Here is a 22,951-nt window from a genome sequence, read left to right on the forward strand (position 1 = left end):
GGAATATATATATATATATATATATATATATATATATATATATATATATATATATATATATATGAAATGTGAAATATGACGAGTGTCACACACCATGCCACGACGACCGTTACACCCTCCCCCTGCCGTCTGTCGTCCACTTAAAAAGTGTGTGACGTTGGTCAGACACTCAGACGCGCTCGTCACGCCCTAACTTCCTCCTATTTTCCAGCTTTCCTTATTTCTCTCTGTGAACTAAGTCCAAGACCGAAGCTACTACCTTTCCTCCTATATTTTCTCAACCTAGCTGAACTCAAAGCAATATAAATACTCGGCATTAATCAGAGAAAGGGGACTCTTCTTCTCGGCAGAATTTTTCCTTGTTTAGTTTTAGGCAGTTTTTCTACCATGTAAAAGTAGTAGTTTCTCACATCGAGGAACTACCACACATTTAGATTTAGTTTCTGTTTCCTTTCATTACGCGAAGATAATTTCAGAAGTTAATTCCAGTTTCTTTTATTTCATCATTTACAGGTTTCATTTTATGCTTTCTTATTTTCTTTTACCTTCGTTAATTTAATCGCCATGTTCTTCTTAATTTCAATCCGCCTGTTTAATTTGTTTAGGCTTAATTCCATGTCCGGCTAAACTGTTTTGAGTCCGGTGTGTGAGGACCATCGCCTCCGACGGGACTCGGTAATTATTGTGTTGGCTTAGTTATTATTATTAATTTATATTTTGGTTTATGTTTTTAATATTAATTTAGGTAACCTTGTCACGAGAGTGAAAGGTTACCTACCACGATTTCGTCACGAGAGTGAGAAATCTATTAAGGTTCGAACCGGCACTGCGAGAGCGTGGGGGTCGAACCAGATAGTAAAAACTAGGCATTAATCCTAAACACAGCGAGAGCGCTTTGGGATTAATTAGAACTTGTTTAGTATTCAAAACGTGTTCCTTGATTTAAGTGGGTGAGTGATAGCAAGATCCTACGGTTAAGGAGTGTGACTCTATTCAAAACCACGAGAGTGTGAGGTTTAGTCTTTAAGCTAATATTTTCTACTAAATATGTTTTTAACATTTTTATAAGCCAACGAATTACAGAGTTCCTGAAGTACACGGAATCACATTCCGGTCTCTCTTCTCTTATATTTATCTTAATCTTAGTTTTATTTCAGTTTTAGTTCTTAGTTTCCCCTTAATCAAACATTCATTAGCCTTAGCTTTACAAAGCAACAATAGATTACAGTAGATTGACATTGGTCTCTATGGTTCGACAATCTTTTATATTACTTTGATAAATCCGTGCACTTGCGGATGCATCAGTAGTCTGGCCTAAACCCTTTCTCGAATATCTAGCATTTCAATCTGTTACCCGTGCCTCTCATAGCTACAACCACTTTGGTGAACAATCAATGTTCCCGTGCAGGGTATCTTACTTCCCCTAAGTGATCCTACTAAGTACAACCATTTTTGTGGATTGTCTCTTTCCGACGGCAAAATGGATGTTGAAGACTTCTCAGAGATCTTTTCAAGAATATGTGTTCCTGTCCGAGAGGGTCTTGAACCATATCAATGCAGATCCAATCAAAGTTAGTGCAAACAATTTGAGTTTTATGGTCCTGTAGACGTGGTAATAATCTAACTGATTTTCCATGTGCTTGACGTGTTCGTTTGAGTCCTTGGTTCCATTGTAGAAGTTTATGAAATTTTTACAATGATCCTAGAATCCGACTATCAAAGATGCGGCAAATATAAGATTTCTTTTTTGCTTCGAGATCATAGTATTATCGTCATGCCTATCCCTTCTTCGAGGATGGAAGACCTCTAGGGGAGTATAGCTACTATTTATCCCTTCAAGATTAGGGGTGCGGAGTCATGTGTCTATGGTGACAGTGGTGACTTGGCGATCTCCGGATTTTTCCTTGCGGTGTTTCAGATTTGATGGAAGTCGAATCTAAAATGACAATTTGATTTCTTTTGGAGGTTGCCTCTCACAAAGTGTTATTCTTTGGATTGATGTGATGTAGGCTTTCTTCAATCCTAAACAGTCTTTCAGCTAAAAATTGTGAACTCTACTGTTGCACTAGATTGTACACACTATTTAGCAGATTATTACCTTCTTGCACCCCGAGGATAACCTGTAAAAGCTGAAGATCGAGGAGCGTTTCTTGTTTGGGTATCATAGGTAGCGATAGAGGTTGATGCAAAGGTTCACCTTGATGAAATTTTTGTGTGGATCCGAAGAACGGACGAGTTTAGAATAGTCCCTAACCGATTCTCGATGAGACAACATCGTGTTGCGAAGGATCATATTGAGATGCTACCAAGAGTGGATCGTCTTCTGCTTGATGAAGAGGAAAACTATTTAGCAGTTTCAACAACGGCTTGTTGTTGAATGGAAGATCAAGTGACTCTGAATGCCACCATAGTTGATGAATTTGGAGAAGGAAATGCTAGAGAGGAAGTTGAGGTTCGACAGAGAAGATCAAGAAACTGAGGTCTCAACTTCTAAGAAAGAAGATTTGAATCTCTAGATCATAAGAGATATGAATATGGAAATACACTGAAATCATATTTCGTTCCCCACATACAACGCCACATTAAATTTATTCTCAATGCCTGTTCCACATAGAGGTTGTTATAAACCGGATAGTACGAGAGAGGGACATGTTCAAAAACTCATAAGGTTTGAGTTAAATGCTAAGGGTGTAATAATCAACCCAAAAAAAGACAATAACTAAATGTGTTTTTTTTTTTTAATGTAAGATTGAGCTTCATCTGAACTTAGATGTATTATTGACATTTAAAGATAACAATGTTGTTTTTGTTGATGGTTTGATGCTAGTTTGCAAGATCGCGACTTTCAGAAATAGACTTGGTGGGAAAGATGTATCAATATTCTTTCTGAGGTGTTGAGGGTTTTGGAATTGATATGTTTGATTATGTTCATGCTCAAATTACTGTTCTTTTTGTGCTGATATGGCTTGAGTTGCCCGGATGATTGCTCTTCAATCTTTGTTTCCATGGGCTATGTTATGTCCCTCCAAGAAACTAAAAATTACCAAACAGATTCAAATTCATATACATGAACATAGTATTGAGTGCTATCACCATTCCTTAGTCAACCTAACAAACTATACATAGTCTCATAAAAGAAACAAACTATAGCTAGTCCTGGAAAACAGATAGAATGCAAATCATTACAATTAAGAGTTTCACCACAGTGACTAACTCCGGTTAAAGTTAGGAAAAAATTTATTATACATATGATTCTCCTCTTTTTATTTCTCACCAAACCATAATAATACAACAGACGCTGGTAGGTTTAACCTGCACACCAGCATTTCACCTATATAATTTTACAAAAATGTATTACAGGGGGACAAAATTGGAAAACTTATCAATGAATATGCTATCACTAATCCTCCCTCTATACAAGGACCACAGCGGATAGATAACAACAGATCTGCTTTCTTTCGAAGAAAGCATAATGCCAAAGAGAAGATTGCAATGGCCATGATGAAGCTGTATATGAACTAGTTGATAGTTGTTGCCACCATCCTCTTCAACAATCTAAAACTCAACCGCTAATATAAAAGCAAAAGTTGATAGTTTTACATAACAGGAATTTGGAAGCTTTCGTTGTTGACGTGATGATGCATTTGCTTTTGAACAGCTTTGACAGCAGCTACTCTAGCTGCATTGGCTGCTCTATTAGCTGCTGATACCGCTCTGTTTACCCTTTCATCTACCTTGCCCACATCATTGGCTTTCTCGGCCGCTCGTCTTGCTTCCTATTTGTGAAACAAATAAATACGATCAACTATTGTGAATGAAGTATATTTGTAATTACTAGTCATAATTGTATTCGACCCAATAATCAGAACCATTAGAAAATACTAGTACTAACATTTAACAATAACTAAGGGAAATCAAAAGACGCAAATAATGTACCTGCACAGCATTAAGTACTTTGGAATGATTGACACCAACAGGAGAAACGGGGTAAGTGGTGTTCTGTGTGCTTGGAACGTCGAGAACTCCGTTTTGCCAGTGACCAGACTGGGTTTCGCCATTTCTAAATGTATACATTCCAAGTCCTTGCCTTCTTCCCTCATGCCAGGCTCCTTCATATCGATGGCCATTTGCAAAACGGTATGCCCCAAATCCATGCATCTTGTCGGCAAAGTATTCCCCCGCATATGTGTCTCCATTTCTGATTAAGTAGAAAATTTCAGTTACAATGAAAAATCCAACATATTAACTTTTCAAAGTGAGAAAAGATAAAGGTACTGTAGCATTCAAATCTATTCATAATTCAATTGAACAATACATGTCAAAAGAAACATTAGAAGAATTTTACAATACTTATGAGTTAATGGAGCAATAGCTTGCTGTGTAAGTTAAAATTAGCTTAGCATCTCAATTACTTCAAAAACTCTCTCATTTAACTTTGCCATGAAGAATTACAGTATAAGCTTATAAAGACCTTTTTGCAAGTGAAGAACCATAAATCTATTTAATTGAAAAGCTTTCTTAAGCTAGAAGCTAATCCAAACCAGCCAAAATAAACAAAAAGGATTCCAACAGCAAAATAAAAAGTACACAACATCTCCACCATCCCAAAAAGCTTTTCTACAACAACATAGTCCAAAAGCAATCCAAGATGAACTGGGATACGCAGTAGATTCAAGACAATAACAATAAAAAAAACAACAGAAAAATCTTGTCCTTAAGATTTTGTTTGACTTATGCCTAGTGGTACACAAAAGCTATCGTTCGAAACAAAAGATTTGCCTGACATCAAATACCATTTTTTTCATGTGAAGAGAAAGTAATGAAAATGAGAATAAACCCTTAAGATCATATTTGGATACTAGGCTACACTTCTTATTCAGTACATCATTTTCTCCATTTCAGTTGTTATATTCCAATCAGCGTACTCTTAATCCATAATAAACACATCCCTGTAACTACTAGTTGTTATATTCCAATCAGCGTACTCTTAATCCATAATAAACACATCCCCTTAACTACTAGTTATATTCCAATCAGCGTACTCTTAATCCATAATAAACACATCCCTGTAACTACTAGTTGTTATATTCCAATCAGCGTACTCTTAATCCATAATAAACACATCCCCTTAACTACTAGTTATATTCCAATCAGCGTACTCTTAATCCATAATAAACACATCCCCATAACTACTAGTTGTTATAATCCAATCAGCGTACTCTTAATCCATAATAATCACGTCCCCATAACTACTACAAACGATGCAAAAAACTCCGATATTGGTTTTGAATAAGCCCAAATTCTCTATCCTCCCTCAAAACAACAATATCACAAACACGGTTTTAAATAAATAACAGTCACAGAAAAAAAAGTTCCTGTCGTGAATCACAATTGTTGATATTGCATACCACAACCTATGAAGCATTGATGCGCAGCACGGACGCACACACTAACACTAGTAATAATTTGAAAAACAAGAATAATTAAATGTAACCACAGGTGTCGAGGTTATGGTTATGTGAGACACCAGACATTCTTCAATCGCGTTGTTTATGTTTCATAGGGTTCAATCATGGGTTTCGGCAACAACAAAAACCATTATCCAGCAACAGAGATCACAGTTAACCTTTATTTAAAACCCTAATCACAACATTCAGCTGAACAAAAGTCAAACAAAAGAAAAAACAAGAAACAAACCTGAAATGGTAATGACCAAGGCCATGTTTAACACCCCATTTAAACTCTCCAACATATCTACTCCCATCTTCACAAGTATGAACCCCACACCCATGACTCTGCCCATTCGACCATTCCCCAGCATAAACATCCCCCGTATAAAACCTATAAACACCAAACCCATGTCTCAATCCTTGCCGATATTGCCCTCTATACCGACTCCCACGCGCCCACGTCTCAACCCCATATCCATCATATCTCCCATCAATCCAATCCCCTTCATATTTCCCACTCATACTATAATAATACACACCACTCCCAGAACACTTCCCTCTATGAAACTCCCCTTCGTAAAAATCCCCGTTCCCGAAAACCTGAACCCAACAACCCGAACCCAACCGCTTCTCCGACTTCGGCCGCGATCCGATCGTCCAGAAAACCGGAAGAGGAGGAGGCGATCGCGAAGACGGGGACGACGGATGGAGTTTCCGGAGCGTGAGATGAAGAGGAAAAGAACGCAGAGAAGGAAGAGCGATGTTGAGGGAAAACAGCAACGCGGTAGAAAAAGCCAAAGCGGTAAGAAAATCCAGAAAGAAAGACCGCGAAGCGAGGAGGTAGAGATATAAAAGCGGGAGAGATATTAAAAAGAGGGAACGGTGTTTCTTGAGGCGGCGGAGGATGCGAAAGGCGGCGGAGGAAGTTGCGACGGTGAGAGAAAAGAACGGCGCGTTTTGCGTTTGCGGCTTGAGAGGCGGTTTATTAATGGGAGGTTGTTTTTGCGGAAGGGGGGATTGGGTTGGGGAGATATCGATTGAGTGATGACGTGGACAGAGGTGTTGACGCTGGTAATTCTGGTGGTGGTTATGTTGAATCGGTGGTGTTGGGTTGAAATCGGAAGAAACGCCGATGCTTTCTTTTCCGATTTGGACCTCTGATTTCTTTTGATGCATTACATATGCAAGCAAAACAAACTTATAACACAACAAACAAAACAGTTATGTATTTGTAATTTATTTTGGATTGTATAATGGTTGAGTTTGTATAGGATTGGGATAGGTTGGGTTGAGTTGGGTGGAATGGAGATGTGAAAATGGAAAATGGAAAATGAATTTTATGGGTTTAGCGATTGTCTCTCTTTTGAGAGAGATGTTTAGAAATGGATGAGTTGTGTTGTTTTGTGTGTGAGAAAGAAACGGGGCGTGGGAGGAGTTTACGGTAATGATGATTGGAGAGCACACCATAGAGACATAAAAAGAAAAAAGAAAGTGAGGGGAGATGAGAGTGTTTGTGAAATGAAATTGAATCTCTTGTGGCAGTGTTTTTGTTGTTAAGATGTTATTAACCATTTGATCTCGAATCCACGGTACGTAGAAATAGATTTGATTTTCTTAAAATTATTTGTTTTAAATTAGAACCGTTGGATTTTAATTGGACTGTTAGATATGTTTGAATATGGGAATGCAGTGTGTTTTGATTGTAGGGAATTTGGATTTGTGTAAAATTGTGATAAACTCATATATAATAATTAAAGAGAAAGTATATTCCTTTTAGAAGTTGGGACTGTTTCTGACGTTGGCTTCAAGGCAACATTTTGATTTGGCGATAGATGAGTTTCAAATTTGAAGACTTGGATGTAAGTAATTAATTGTTGTAGTAGCTTGTAAAGGCATGCTACATTGGTACATATGAATTAAATTTGAGTCCCTCAATTACTAGTTTTCTAATTGTCATTTTAGGAAAGAAGAATTATTTTAAAATATAAAAAAAAATTTCATGCTAATGAGTGCCCCAGGGGCACTGGTTAAGCATACCAAATAAAGAAGATATTCTAGATTTAACACATTGAATATATCTAATCTTCTTTAAAAAAGTTATTATTTATGTTTTCAATGCATTTAATACATATATTTTGAGTAAAAACATATCTTATTACTTTATTAAACAATGCTCAACTTACTTTTTTTAATCTCTTAACCAGTGGCCCTGGGGCACTCGTTAGCATTACCCAAAAAAAAATGTTAACCGATGCTTTTATATATTGTTTAAAGAATAAAAGGAAAGAAATGATTATTTTTTAGAAACTGATGGATTTATTACTTTAAAAAGTATTTGACTATATTAATGACTTTTTCAAATAATGTCTTCCATTAGTTTCATAATAATTTGATCACTTTATTATAAAAAGAATTAAATTGATTAAGAAATTGGTTAAATAAATTTAATTTTTTTAGATTTTATGTAAAATAAATTAAACTTTTGATATTTAATAGATCAATTTGTACATTAAATATTTTTCAATTAAAAAAATAAGAGATTAATTGTTATGTCGTGAAAAAAATTACAATTAATGCATGACACTCATTTATAAATGATATTAATATGTGGTTAAATTAAAATGTAAAACAATTATATCCCTTAAATATAGGTTTATTAGGTTGCTTTTGATTTTTGATTATACTAAAGGAAGTGTTATAGAGGTAGCTACGTGAGTAGATGATATCCTAATTTGAGACTTCAGGTGGAGGAAGTCTTTCTTCAATCATGAGAAATCTGTTGTTGAATTCCTTTCGGTTATTCAAGGACATGTTTTCTCCTAGGAAATAAATTGATGGATTTGGAAGTTTGGTAGGGACAATATTTTTATGTGTCCTCTATGTATCATTCTCTTTTGACTATGCCTATTTCTTCAAATCACTCCTCCTCCATGAGTAATTTATTTATCCCCTCTTTTGGGATAGATAGGCTCCTTCTAAGGTGATTGCTTTATCTCGACAACTTCTCATGTATAGGCTCCCCCTCTAGAGTTAACATATTCAATAAAAAGTTGATCGTGGACCTTGATCTTACCATATGTTTGCTTTGTGGTGCCTATGTCGAGTTTGTTTGTCACCTGTTACTTAGTTAGCAGTGTTTGGTATAGAACTTCTAGTTGGTTAGAATGGTAGATAGTTATTCATAAAGGTTATAGTATCCTCTTTGAGAGTTTCCTCTCTTAAATGGTAAGGCGAAGTCTAGAGGGGGCTTTTCTATGATTTGGCATGTCATAATTTGATGGGCTGTAATGAGATTGTGTTTTTTGGTATTTCAACAAACGTGAAATACATGGAGGGGAAAAAATTTCGTGGAAATGGTCTTTAAGTAGAACAATATAGAACTATTGCACCTTCAAAAAAAACTTTATAACCCCTATCCTTCTGATCAATCAATATTAGATCGAGATTTTGACCAAGTTGAGACTAGATATGTTTCTTCTCTCTTCCCTAGTGGTCTCTGATCTCATGTTGGTGGTCAAGCTGGCTTTAGCTATAGCATGATCCTTCATTAATGGGCAGTTCTTGGTGGGCAGCTTTTCGGGAGTTTTATTTATAGCGCCTTGTTTTTTTATGGCCCTGTAGTTATTTCCTCTTGTATTTTTATTTCTTTGGTTTTGATGTAGCTTTTGACAGATCTTGTACCAACCGCCTACTCATTCGTACATTTGTTGGGTTTTTTCCTTATGTTATTAATATTATTTTTTCTTTGAAAAAAGTCAAACACTTATAAAAATCTAATGACTATGACAATGGTGGGTGAGGTAGCTTAACAGGAATTTTCTAGTTGAGTTAAATGGATGTAAGTTGTTGGTTCAGGGTTCAACCCCTTGTCTTTTATGTGGTAGTTCAACTAATATTTGATACTTTGACTAATATAAGTAAATCGTTGATACTTATAAATCAAAAACTTAAAAAAAATGATTATGATTAATTGATTGTATAAAATATCTTTACATTGTCAGTATATATCAATTAAATTCAAAAAAATATTGTTATGGGTGACCAGAAAGACCCCGAATAACCTTACCCGACCATACTAACTCGACCTGCAATATGACAAAGGTTACACTTCTTCAAGAATCTTCCTAATAAGCAAAGTTAATTACTTTTACGATCTCAAGAAATCTAGCCTTGACGCACATCCAACGACTTTCCGCAAAGAATGGCAGACAAATTGTAGATGCCAAATTGAGATAACAAGTTTCAAATAAATTTCATTTTGACTCTTCTTCCTCATGTAATGACTTGAGCGTTTAAGTGTTAACCTTACAGATGCCCCCCACTCCACCGCATCGGAGGTTACGATCCACTAACACCTTCGTTCAACTTCTGACCTCTGGTTCCAGAATGTAATAGTGGTGTTGTATATGGGAAAAAAGTATTGATTCCTAAGATTTCCATGATTTCGTATTCCCCATTAAACTTTTGTGGTCCGTAATTCTTTCCGATCCCTGGAGCGAGTATTCATGACCAAACACAAAGACATATTATGTTCTGAGTCCCATTTTATAGGTTCTTGTTTACAAGAAGACGGGTTTGGCTCCTCTTTTCTGAATTTGAGATGGTCGTTCCAAAAAATTTGAAGATTGCCCCTTCTCAACTTTATCTCGGGTCGTGGGTGTATGTGAGAGTCTTCCGACTATATGTCGAGGATAACTCCTAGAAGCCTTCTATTGGCTTATTCTTTGATCTTTTTGGTCTGAGGCGTACCTTCCTGAATAACCTTCACAATCAGAGGCTTCTTTAGCTTCACTCGGTTGACTCTTGGTTCAGCCCTTGAAGTAATTTTATTAAAATGTTTTTATTGGTGAAGTCTCTTTCTTTCGCGGCTAACTCTATTTTTAGTTATCTTCTTACCGAGCCTTCTCATCCTTATCAGGGTTTGTGCCCAAAGTAATGGTCCATGTTAGAGGACGACAACTTATCTAGAGGGAAGGTGAATAGATCCCCAATTTAAATTTCAATTTTTAAAAGGTTTTGAAACTTTAAAAACTATGGCAAGCGGAAGTATCGTGTTTAGATCGAAAGGCGTCTAAACCAAACCGGTTATTGGAACCTCATATATGTGCACAACCTTTAGTATAGGATAACAATAATAAAAATGATTAACCAATTAAATTATCAATCAACTGTTCTAATGAAATCATCTAAGCAACCAATTTCTAATGAATTCAATAGAAAAATTTAACGTATCAATTTATCGGAAACTTGGCGTGCGATTGATTTTTCATATTTTCCTTTTATGTTTATTGATATCAAAATTATCTTACAATCTATTTGATTGTAAGGCAATCAACAAGTCAATAATACTTTTAACAATCAATGTAAAATCGTTATGAATTAATCGCTCAATCAATGTGTTTAATAATTCCGTAATGAAAATTTAAATGCAAGAGATAAAGAGATAGAGAGAGAGGACACGGGGACTTGTTTAGGAAGTTCACCGACCGTCCTCGCTACGGCTACGTCGGCCCCCAATTTCAATTTGGAATTGAGATATCAATCTTACTATGCAAAAATGTGTGTACAAGAGATGTGAAGCAATCCAACCCTACAAACCCTATGTTTGATAATGATCCTTTCACTTCTATTCCCTTGATCTGAGTTTGATCAAGTCGCCCAACAAACACCAATTGATTTACCGTCTCGCGTTACTCCATTGCAAGAAACCACAGTTCTTCAAAGTTTTTACTCGGTCGAATCCAAATTGTGAGTTATTGTCACCCAATATTACCAATTGATTCACCGTCTCACGCTACTCCTTTGCAAGAACTTCTAGTTCGTCAAAGCCTTTCGCTCGATAAAATCCACTTGGGTAACTCTTGTCAAAAACCCTCAAATTAACACCTTGATGTTGGAGTAAAAACCTCATAGTTTTTTAAATTAAACCCCCTATGATTCTCAACCTAACCTTAGGTTACAACCAACCTAAATTGATCGTTATCAACCAAGTCTAGATAGCACCCAAACAATGTTGAAGATGATGAACAATCTTAGTATGTGTTTATAGTTTCATCAAATTGAAAATGATGCATGTATAATGTATTTATAGTGGTTCAAGTTAGAGGCAAAAGGGAAACCTAAAAATGTGAAAAAACAATGCAAGCTTTTAGAAAAATAGCAGCATGTGTCGACATATGTAAGTAATGTGTCGACCTATATTAATGCATGTGTCGACCGGTATCAAGTCATGTGTCAACACATTCAAGCAGAAGCTACAGACTTTAAAACTGCAGCAGATGTGTGTTTACCCAGGAAAATGGTAAACAATCACTAGTTTCCTTTTTAAAGGTTACTTCTGCGGAATCAACTAAAATATTCCAGGACTAATTGCTTTTCTTTGTTGTTTGTATGAATTCAACTTGTATTAAATGCAGTAATAAAATAACGTAAATGAACGCACTGAAAGTAATAAATAATTGAACTAAATAAAGACTATAAATTGTAGTAAATGCAGTAAATTTGTACTGAAATTAATGCATAAAATGATGATTGCATAAACTTAAACTGGTACGCATACATACATTCCAAAGTTACACTCATTACTCATTTTGCACAGAGATTTGAGTTTACTTGTGTTCTGTAGAAAATGCGGACCCTAAACTATTCATCTGAAGCTTGCTTAAATAGTGAAAAATAGGATAACTACTACTAACGGTCGACTAATTACTAGCCAACACGTGTCCACGACATGCAGCATCTTCGTCCGTGAGAGTTCCACGCGTCCTTTAGAAACTGCTGAAAACTGTCTAAAAACTGTCACCTTTGACTTCTGGTGTCTTCCGACTTCAACTCTAGACTTGGCAAAACGCCTAAGTTTTTACATATTTTAGTCGAATGACCATGGTATTTACACATTTTAGTCGAATGACCATTTATAGCCTTTTTAGTCGAACAGTCTCGACTACAAGAACTTCTTAGTCGAACTGTCTCGACTTAGAATGTTTAATATTCTTATACATTTTAGATATTTCTTGCCATTATTAGCAAGTCGAAATCTTAGGGTAAAAAATTGCCCCCCGAACGACTTCTTTCGACTGATTTTACAAAAAGGAAAAAGATGGCGTTTTGTCTTCTTTGAGATTTCGACTTTCCTAACCTCTTCAACGCCATGATTATATCACGAATTCCCAGGCACTAATTATTACTTAAATACTAGGTAGTGGGCTATTAACTACTCCCCACTTTCTTGTGTCAATTTCCAAGACATTTTGACACGACCTTTGATTCACCAACTTCCTTCTTCACGTTTTCTTTTGATGACGTCATTACCCATATCCAGTATATATAGTCTTTCCTCTTCTCTATTTTTCTTCTTCACATTTTCTGTCTTTCAAAACGTTTCAGAGAATTTCTTCTTCTTCAAACCCTTAAACGCTCGTTTCCATTTTTTACACCTCAACAATGGCTGCAAACACCACAAACACTACCGTTTATGATACAGGTTCCAACCCTTTAGGGGCCATTATTTCTCGTGAAGAAGAAGAAAAGGGGTTAGACTTTGTTCCTCAACCAAACATTACAGAGGCCAAAGCCATTATTTGGCAAAATCAAATGTTGATTCCATTTCAGATCACTGATAAATTAATGGCTTTCTCAGGGCCTCTTCCAGATCTTCGTTCTCACCCAAAGAAGGTTATCAATTTCTTCCCTTCATTCCAAACTACCATGCCATTATCATTTGATAAACAACGTCCTCTCTACCTGAAATTCATGGATCCTTCGGTGAGAGTGTTTCGTTCGACTCCTGCCCCCGGCAACAAGGATTTTCTAGCTTGGCTAAACAAAGTTCAGGTGAAGAAACAACAAAGGTGGGAAGAATTGGGTATCTTCGACGCCATCCAATTATCTAGGAATGGTCATAGGGTTAATCCCCCTATGCTACTTGCTTCACTATTCTTCTGGGAATGTTCGACTAACACCTTTCATTTCCCTTGTGGGATGATGACTCCCACTCTTTTCGACGTGGCTGCCATCACGGGACTCTCGCCTTTGGGTGAAATCTTCGACCCAACTCTCCCAACAGAGATGAACTTCAACTTCGACAATGCCACTATTACCAAATATATGCAAGATCATCATGACAAATCCACAGTCAAAGTTTCTGACGAAGAACATGTTGCCTTCCTCACCTATTGGCTCTCGTACTACCTATTTTGTCCAGGGTCTGTTCTGATAGCCAAAGCTTATATACCCATGGCTATTCAGATTCATGAAGGTCGAAGAATTTCATTAGGTAAGCTTTTACTTGCCTATCTTTATCACACTCTAGGTATAGCATCTCTAAGAATAAAACGCCTTCATGAAACTCCAAAGCAATTGGCTCTGTCAGGCCCTTACTGGCTCTTACAACATTGGCTAAATGCCACCTTTGAGTCACATATTGGCTTTACTGTTTCTCGATCCATTTTGGAAGTTATGCATGACCGAAGGGTCGAAGGTATCAAACTTGCCTTACAAACTCCTTAAGATGAGTCGAACAGACCCAACCTTTTAAAATATGTGAAATTATTTTCTGAATGCAAAACATTCATAGCTTCCATGGCCCCCTTCTCTAGTCGGTGTTTTGGGCCAGATTGGTTCAGAGCCATTTTTCCTAGAAATACCCCAACTCTTCGAGCTCAACTGAATGCTGTAACACCCCAATTCTACCCAAGCATTTAGGCAATAAAATATCAGAGTATTAAAATTTCATACAACACAATTAGAATGTTACACTAAGTAACCAAACAAACACCTAGAAAACAAACAGACATCAGCGATGCCAAAAGCATACAACACCTGCCAATAAAATGATACATAACACACGGAAGATATGAACATATATATTTACGTATAGATCTCACTCTCAAAGAGGAGTTTTCCAAAATAAAGTGTTTACAATATACAACGACACGTTATCACATATACATGTTCAAAAGAGTCATATACAAATAAATAACAACAGACTCCCGACTACCCGGTGTTACGTATCAGAGCGACCGACAAGACCAACTGGAGAACTACCTCTTCCAAAAGACTCCCAAAGCGGCTAATCTGCAGGATGCCACTCAAGCATCTAATCAGTAGAAGGGTGAGAATATAATTCATAATGAAAAGCATGATAAATATAGTAATGCCAACAAGTATCATCTAGAATCATACAACAAAGTAATCCACTCATTTAACCACAATCGATATATAAGTAATGCGACACATGAATGATAACATAAATTATGAAGACAGACAATGATGAATGAGACTCGACTATGCATATGCATGTGGTACCAAATCCGGAGTAAACTCCTCCTTGTCACTATGACAAATACACCTTCCTGAGCATTATGCTGGGACTTTATTCCACTCAGAAACCCGCAGGCTATTGTCATCAAGCATGTAGCTCCCACTGATGACCTCTTGCCACTCAGGCTAATATACCGTTACCGAGCATTAAGCTCATACTGGTAACCAATGCCCGCAGGCCATCTGTTAACAGCATTCCGCCATTAACGTATTGAAATGTTATGATGCGCAAATATATGACTCTATTACATGACAACAACATCATCAACAATATAACACGATCATACACTCACGTTACATCGTTTATATTCTATCCAAGAGGATACATCACCAATTAATAACATCGTTATCAATTATATCACACCATAATTACCACACATGCATTAATAAGCACACAACACACATTCATCGTCAAAACATACTGGCCACATCGGCATAGATGAACGTATAACACACTTATACACATCAAATTAATATTGGCCATCGGCCCACAACTTCATCAATACATCATCAACAAGTTGTAATAACAACAATTCAACAATGATAATACATCATTCTCATAACAACAATTACTTGCCATAAGGCCACACATCATGTTAACAACAAACAACCAAACATCGTCACATATCAAGAATGAACATTCATCAATACATAACACATATGAACATGATCTCATGTTATCGACAATTAAACACATACCTCGTACCAATACGATAACATTTACACAACACATCATCATGATTTATCATGCACTAGTTCACAAAACCATTTATGAAAATCAACCAACCACTACTACATCCTACATCATCATATAGAGCATGGAAATAGCTTCCGAACGTTTCAAATGACACATAAAACGAACACCCGAGTTAAAAGATACGACTTTTCAAAGTTTGGTAAACATAAACATACTTCATATGTTAACCCTACTTAGTTCTATCACTAAATCCTAACAAAAATAATAGGAGACTACATCCTATGAACCATTTCATTAAATCATAGTATAGTTCATTGCGTTAGCTTTCCAACGCTTCGAACGGCAACAAAATCGGAGTTACGGTTTAAGAGTTACGAAGTTTCAAAGTTTTGGGAAAATAAAATATGTTGTTGGCCGCTCAGCGGGCCGCTTAGGCCGCTAAGCGGAAATTCCAGAAACGGACCAATGAAAACTCCGCTCAGCGAACCTAAGGCCGCTTAGCGGACCTGAGAAAAACCAGAAAAATTCCAACACGAACAGAACTGTCTCAAGCCCCTTATACCCACCAAAACCACTCCAAAACATCATTATAACATCAATACAACACATACATACCATAGAAACAACCTAACATCAAACTTTTCATGGTTGATTCATCAATCTTTCTCAAAACCTAACATTTTCTTCAAACTCAATCAAGCCATGGAAAAGGAAAAGAAAGCATGATCAATCATCATAACACAACAAGGACATGATTCTATACATACTATCAACTAGAACATGTTTGAATCTTGCTATATCATGAAACATCACAATTTCTTACAAAACAAGAAAAATGGAAAATATGGAAAGGATTAAGAAGATGAACAAGAACAAAAACAAGAACAAGACTATAAGAATCATACATCCAAGATAAATTAGATTCACCCCCTTACCCGACTATAGCGACGATCGGAACTCGATTCGGATGAAAAACCACCAATCTCCACTTTTTCTTCTTTCTCTCTTCCCTTCTTTCCTTTTCCTTTCCATCCTTTTTCCTTTCTCACAAATATCTCTTTCTTATAAAGAAAATATCTACCCTGCGGAAATGACCAAAATGCCCCTACGCTCAAATATCGTTCAAACGCCCCCAAAACGCGTTACAAAACAAACAACGATAGAATACACCATTTAAAATTATTTACCAATAAAATAATATTAAAACACAACTAATTGAAAAAACTCGATTAAATAGTAACGGACCGAAAATCGGGGCGTTACAAATGCCATTTGGGCTGCTTTTTTAACTCCAACACTTTTGTCACATCACATTGAGTCGACTGGTAAGTGCTATGGGTTCGTGAGCTATCAACCAAATCTGGTCTCACGACAATTTGGCCTAAGTCAAATGTTACCAAAAAGCCTGTACACCCATGAAGCTGATATCTGTTGGTCCGGTCGACCATTCAGTTCTCGTAATCATGTCGACTGTCTAAAATTCCACAACAAACAGTCTTTAGAACTCCCCACCTTCACTTTCCAAAATTCTTACTTCACCACCAAAGAATTCAATGATTGGTGGTTTGCCTATTACAAACTATATGATGGAGACTCTTTCATCAAAAATTAAACACTGCTTTCGACAAGCTGGAGGATAAACTATCCATAAGTAAGCATTTCACATTTCAATTTTAATTACTTGTTAAAATCTACAATGTTCTGACTTGTTTTTTAGATCTTTCAGGGCCTGATCTTGCTAATCAAGTCGAAGAACTTGTTGCCAAACAAGGTCAAAAACGTCCCAGCACGTCGAACACCACCACTATTAAGAAAAACAAAACTGTAAGAAAGGTATCACTCAACCTTTATCTCTTATCAGTATTCATTAAATCTGGAGTATCCATTAATTGTTTACTTCTCTTCTTAGTTGATAGTTCCTGAGGATTTAGAAGAAACTAACTATTCACCAGATCAAGGAGGTGAAATTTTCTCACGACCTCCCCTTCTGACTCCAGCCAAGAAACGAAAGGTTACCAAAAAGATCCCTAAGGTTGCTATTCAAACACAAGCAAGCCCAACAGCAATCCCAACCTCATCACAAGCTCCTCCTGAGGTAAATTTCAGTATTAATTTCTAGTATACTTCTTTTTATGCTCTAATACGTTTCTTTCTAAGCAGACTGCATCAACCGTCGACCCCACTCAAGAAAAAATTGTGGAAACTGCTCCTAATCCTCTAGCCTTCTTAGTCCTCAAAAGACCGATGCTTTTGGAAGTGCTACTGATTCGACCAATACTCCTAGTCAAACTGGCCCAAGTGCAACCATGATTCCTCCTCCAAATCCTACCACAGACAAAGCTAACCTTGTGGCTAAAAATGTCGGAACTGCTGATCTCGTTTCTCATCCAGAAACCAACATTGTCATTTCTCAATCAAAACAACATGTCCTTGTTGAGGACAACAATTCCAACAGTTCTCTTAGTCAAGAAGAGATTCTGAATTTGAAGAAAACCAATCCTTTAAAAGCTCTGATTCGACTTCAGAAACTTAGGGCAAGTTCTCCTGATAACGACGTTCAATCAGCTGAACCCAACAATGAAATCGATGCCTCTCTTGTCAGTGCTATCTGCCAACTTCGAGCTCATTTGAACAAACCTGAATTCCTCACTGTCCTTGAAGGATCTGATCATCTTGGTGGAGAAATTCGAAAACTATTGGATTTACTTGTTAAGGCTCCTCTCCCAACTGTTGTTGCTTAATTATTTTTTGATTTTGAAGCTTACTTCGACCAGATCTGGAGGGACCTTATCACCAAGAAGAACATTGATCATCAGGCGAAGAATAAAGAGCTTGAGATGAACAGGGAGTGGGATTTTAGTGCAGCTTCGACCAAAAGAGTTGAAGAACTTCAGGAAAAAGCTCAAAAACTTTTTGACAAGGAGAAGAAGATTGACAACAAAATCGCTGATTATAGAGCCCAGATTGATGAACTCAACAAGAAGATTCAAGCTCTTGAACAAGAGAAGGTTACTTTGGCTCAGACTGAAGGGATTCCTTCTCCTGAAATCATTAACCAAGAAATTCTGAAAGGTCTTAGCCATGGTGAAAGAGCTCTCAAATTGAAAGGTAGCATTCGACTACTCAGGCGAGGGTTGTCTCGACTTGATTCTAAGCTTGACTTTGAGTCAGCCAAACTGGCTTATTTTAGGAACAACTTTCCCTCTTTGTAATTTTCTGTTTTCATCTCAAACCATTTACCTGCTTTGTAATGACTTTTGTAATGATTGGCCATATTTTTGGCCATTTTAATCTAGTATTTTGGTTTTTATTCTATTATGCGAATTTCTTGAAGTGTATGTTTATATTTTTTCAAATATTTGCCATTTATCCTCAAGATTCGACCGTCCAAATTCAACTCTTCGATCTCGTATGCGTTGTTTGAAAACACTTGCAAAATTTTAAATGGTCCTTCCCAACTTGGGGACCATTTACCCAACAATTTATTTCTTTGATCCATGGGTAAAATAACCTTCCATACATAATCGTTTACCATGAAGGCTTTCGCTTTTACTTTTTTATCATAAGCTTTCGCCACCTTCTGCTTTTGCTTAACCAATCTATCTAAAGCTATTAGCCGTTCTTCATCTAACTCCACTAATTCGTCTAACATCATACTCCAATATTCATCTGTCAAAAGGTCGTTTTGTCTTTGAATTCTAGCCGATTGTAAATGAATTTCAGCAGGCAACACAACATCATGCCGAAAAGTTAGACGAAATGGAGTAGCATTTATTGCTTCTTTCGGTGAAGTTCGACAGGCCCAAAGGATTTGGTCGAGTGTCTGATGCCAGTTTTTTGGCTTCTTCCCCACATGCTTTTTTATCAAGTTTATAATAACCTTATTGGCTGCTTCAACTTGACCATTAGCTCGAGCATAATAAGGGGTTGATGTTAACAGCTTAAATCCTGTCTCTGCTGTAAAATCTTGCATCTTTCGACCAATAAATACTGATCCTTGATCAGTAGTAATAGTTTATGGAATCCCATATCTGTAAATAATATGTTTCTGTATGAAACTAATCACTGCTTCTTGATCAGCATTAACCAATGGGATTGCTTCTATCCATTTAGTAAAATAATCTATTCCTACTAAGATGAACTTTTGTTGTTTACACGAAGCAGGTCTAATTTCTCCTATTAAATCCAAAGCCCATCCTCGAAAAGGCCAGGGTTTAATTATAGTATGCAACTCACTAGCTGGAACATGTTGAATACCTGAAAATTTCTGACACTCTTGACACCCTTTTGCGTATTCAATACAATCCTTCAACATTGTTGGCCAATAAAAACCTTGTCTAAACAACAACCACCTCATTTTATAACCTTACTGATGAGCTCCACAAGCACCACTATGAACCTCTGATACTGCCAGGTATGCTTCGGCTTCACTTACACATTTTAACAATACACCTTCAGCCGTTTTCTTATATAACTCATTTCCCAATATCACATAATTTAAAGCTCTATACTTGATCTTTCGATCAGTTCCTCCGACTGGATTATTTAGGTATTGTACTAATGAACTTCACCAATCAGAATCTGCCATATTGTCGATGGCAAAAATTTCAACAATATTCAAATTCGTACCATTTTCATTAATTCTGTCTTCTACCCCCCCAAGTTTTAGTATCGACAGTTGGCCTGTCTTATCCAACACTTCATGGGTTTCCTTCTCTTTGACTTCGACCAACTCTTCCAATTTACCTTTGGAGACTTTATAGCCTGAAGTAATTTGTGCCAATTCATTTGCTACAAAATTTTCAGCCCTTGGCACATGCATGATCTCAACGTTTTCAAATTTTTCCAACAAGCGCACAACCATAGCATAATAAACTATTAAATTTTCTTTGATGCACTTATACTCTTTTTTAATTTGTCGAATAAGAAGCTCAGAATCGCCTCGGATTTTGACTCGCATTGCCCCCAAGTCTACTAGAGCTTTTAAACCAGTTATCAAAGCTTCGTATTCAACTTCATTATTAGAACACACGCCATTTATTCTATAATGGAATTTAGTCGGAAGTCCTTGAGGAGAAATAACTAAAACTCCTATTCCTGATCCGTTTTTGTGACTAGAACCATCAAAAAACAACTTCCAATTCATTTGATCGACCATATTTTCTGATAACTCAACTAGCCCATGTTCGACTATAAAGTCGGCCACGATTTGTCCTTTCATAGCTTTTAAAGGAACATATGTTAAAGAAAATTCAGTTAATGCCAAGGCCCATTTACCAATTCGACTATGCAAAATTGGTTTAGACAACATATGCTTGATAATATCATAATGAGACGACACATACACATCAACAGGCTTTATATATTGCTTAAGTTTATTACATGAAAAGTACAAACATAAACATAATTTTTCAATATCATTGTACCTAGTCTCTACATCAACTAAGGTTCGACTTAGATAATATATGGCTCTTTCGACGCCATTATCATCTTCTTGGGCTAACATACTCCCAATTGTCGAACCATACGCAGCTATATACAACTTCATACTTTTCGTCCTATTTGGGGGTAACAAAATAGGAGGCTTGGTTAAGTACGCCTTTATTTGGTCAAATGCTTGTTGATGTTCTTGCTCCCACTTGAATTGATCTTGATTCTTGAGCTTCAATAGCGGTGAAAATATCTTTGTCTTACCACTTAGATTTGAAATAAATCTTCTCAAGAAATTAATCTTCCCCAACAACGACTGGAGTTGTTTCTTCGTCTCTGGCGCTTTTAGCTCCAAGATTGCTTTCGTCTTGTTCTGATTTATCTCAATACCTTTCTCGTGAACCATGAAACCTAAGAAATCCCCTGCATGTACACCAAAAGCACACTTTAAAGGATTCATTTTTAAACCATATTTCCTCATTCTTTCAAAGGACTGTCGAAGATGGTCTAAATGAACATTCTCTGAGTTAGATTTTACCACAATATCATCAATATAAACCTGCACAAATTTGTTAATAAAATCATGAAACATAGAATTCATAGCCCTTTGGTACGTTGCCCCAGCATTTTTTAAACCAAAAGGCATCACAACCCATTCATAAGTACCTAAGGCACCTAGGCATCTAAACGCCGTCTTAGGCACATCCTCTTCAGCTATAAAAATTTGATTATAGCCTGAATAGCCATCTAACAAACTGAGATATTCAAATCCTTCTGCAGAATCGACTAACATCTCAGCTATAGGCATAGGATATTCGTCCTTAGGAGTAGCACTATTTAAATCTCTGAAATCTATGCATACACAGAGGGTGCCATTTTTCTTTATTACAGGCACTACGTTAGCTAACCATTCGACATACCTTGCAGTTCGAATGAACTTGCTTTTCAGCAACCTTTCAATTTCCACTTTAATTTTTTCCATAACCTCTGGTGCAAACCTTCTAGGAAGCTGTTTGATAGGTTTCTTTCCTGGTTTCAGAGGCAATTGATGTTCTACCACAGTTCGACTTAAACCAGGCATTTCATTGTAATCCCACGCAAAACAATCTTTATATTGTTTCAAGAGTCGAACCAACTTGGTTTTCAGATCATTTCCAAGCTTCGCGCTTACATACGTAGGTCTTTTAGTGTTTCCATCACCAGTCAATTTCTTCAAGAGGATCTTGGGCTTGTATTCTTTTTATTGATCCTTCAGGATCCATTTCAAAACCCAAGGGTTCGTCATCGTATATCCCATCAAATCTTTCGACTTGGTGATCGACTACTTCATCTTTTTCACTTTTCACAATCATGGCCTCAACAGCCATACTTTCTTCTAATTCGGCTTCCAAAGCCATTTTTATTCTATTTTCGGCCAAATAAGCCGTTATTTGAGCCAGGTACTCTGACTCAGTAGTCATCATCCTTGACTATGGTCCCCTGATCAAAAGGACCTTCTTGATTCAATGGTTCATTGGGATCTTCTTTATTCCAAATGAAACCATAATTTGAGTCTAAGTTCAAATACTTAGACACACTTTCATCAGAAGAATACACCTCTTCTGCTTTGTAGCATGGGGCTACATTCGCTAGATGCTGGTTGTTATACCCCAAAATTTGCCCACATATTTTTCAAGAAAACTCCAATCTGAAAATTAAGGGTCTCATATAATCATGGATTTTTATTTCAACAAATATCCTGACATATGAAATACTTAGTTTTTAGAATTTTTCTTATACAGTAATTTGGCTTGCAGTTGAATTTATTCTTACGCAAACGCCAAATACTGTGTATTACTTCACACATGCTATTTATTTATTTACAGATAAATGGTACTGACACAATTGGTACAGAGTTAAATCTTTTTGCAGGCGCAGAATCAGGAAACTCAGACTGTACTGGTAACAAGTAGATTATTATTATCTTTTGTTTCCCACTAATTTTTGTACTATATTCCATTATTTGCAAAAATCTTTTCAAATCTCTTTTTCAAAAATCAAATCTCTCTTTTTT

At 36.6% G+C, this 22,951-nt stretch overlaps 1 protein-coding gene across 1 annotated transcript; it reads right to left on the minus strand.

Annotated features, from left to right (window-relative positions):
* Positions 1–3,219: 3,219 nt before the first annotated feature.
* On the minus strand, positions 3,220–6,934 carry LOC131624186 (uncharacterized). The gene is made up of 3 exons (XM_058895151.1): positions 5,698–6,934; positions 3,937–4,198; positions 3,220–3,776 (listed from the first exon to the last, which is right to left on the minus strand). Exons 1-3 carry the CDS (start codon positions 6,624–6,626, stop codon positions 3,597–3,599), a joined length of 1,371 nt encoding a protein of 456 aa, XP_058751134.1. The 5' UTR covers positions 6,627–6,934; the 3' UTR covers positions 3,220–3,596.
* Between the last annotated feature and the right edge of the window lie 16,017 nt (positions 6,935–22,951).

This window comes from Vicia villosa, unplaced genomic scaffold, assembly GCF_029867415.1.
Source record: "Vicia villosa cultivar HV-30 ecotype Madison, WI unplaced genomic scaffold, Vvil1.0 ctg.000107F_1_1, whole genome shotgun sequence".
Classification (NCBI taxonomy): Eukaryota; Viridiplantae; Streptophyta; class Magnoliopsida; order Fabales; family Fabaceae; genus Vicia; species Vicia villosa.

What these genes read in the sequence shown, in the direction of transcription:
- LOC131624186 (XM_058895151.1), bottom strand. Translation starts at nt 6,626, where the DNA reads ATGCATCAAAAGAAATCAGAGGTCCAAATCGGAAAAGAAAGCATCGGC. An exon ending in CTTGGTCATTACCATTTCAG is followed by an intron (nt 4,199 to 5,697) that starts GTTTGTTTCTTG and finishes CTACTTAATCAG; the next exon opens with AAATGGAGACACATATGCGG. An exon ending in AAGTACTTAATGCTGTGCAG is followed by an intron (nt 3,777 to 3,936) that starts GTACATTATTTG and finishes TTTCACAAATAG; the next exon opens with GAAGCAAGACGAGCGGCCGA.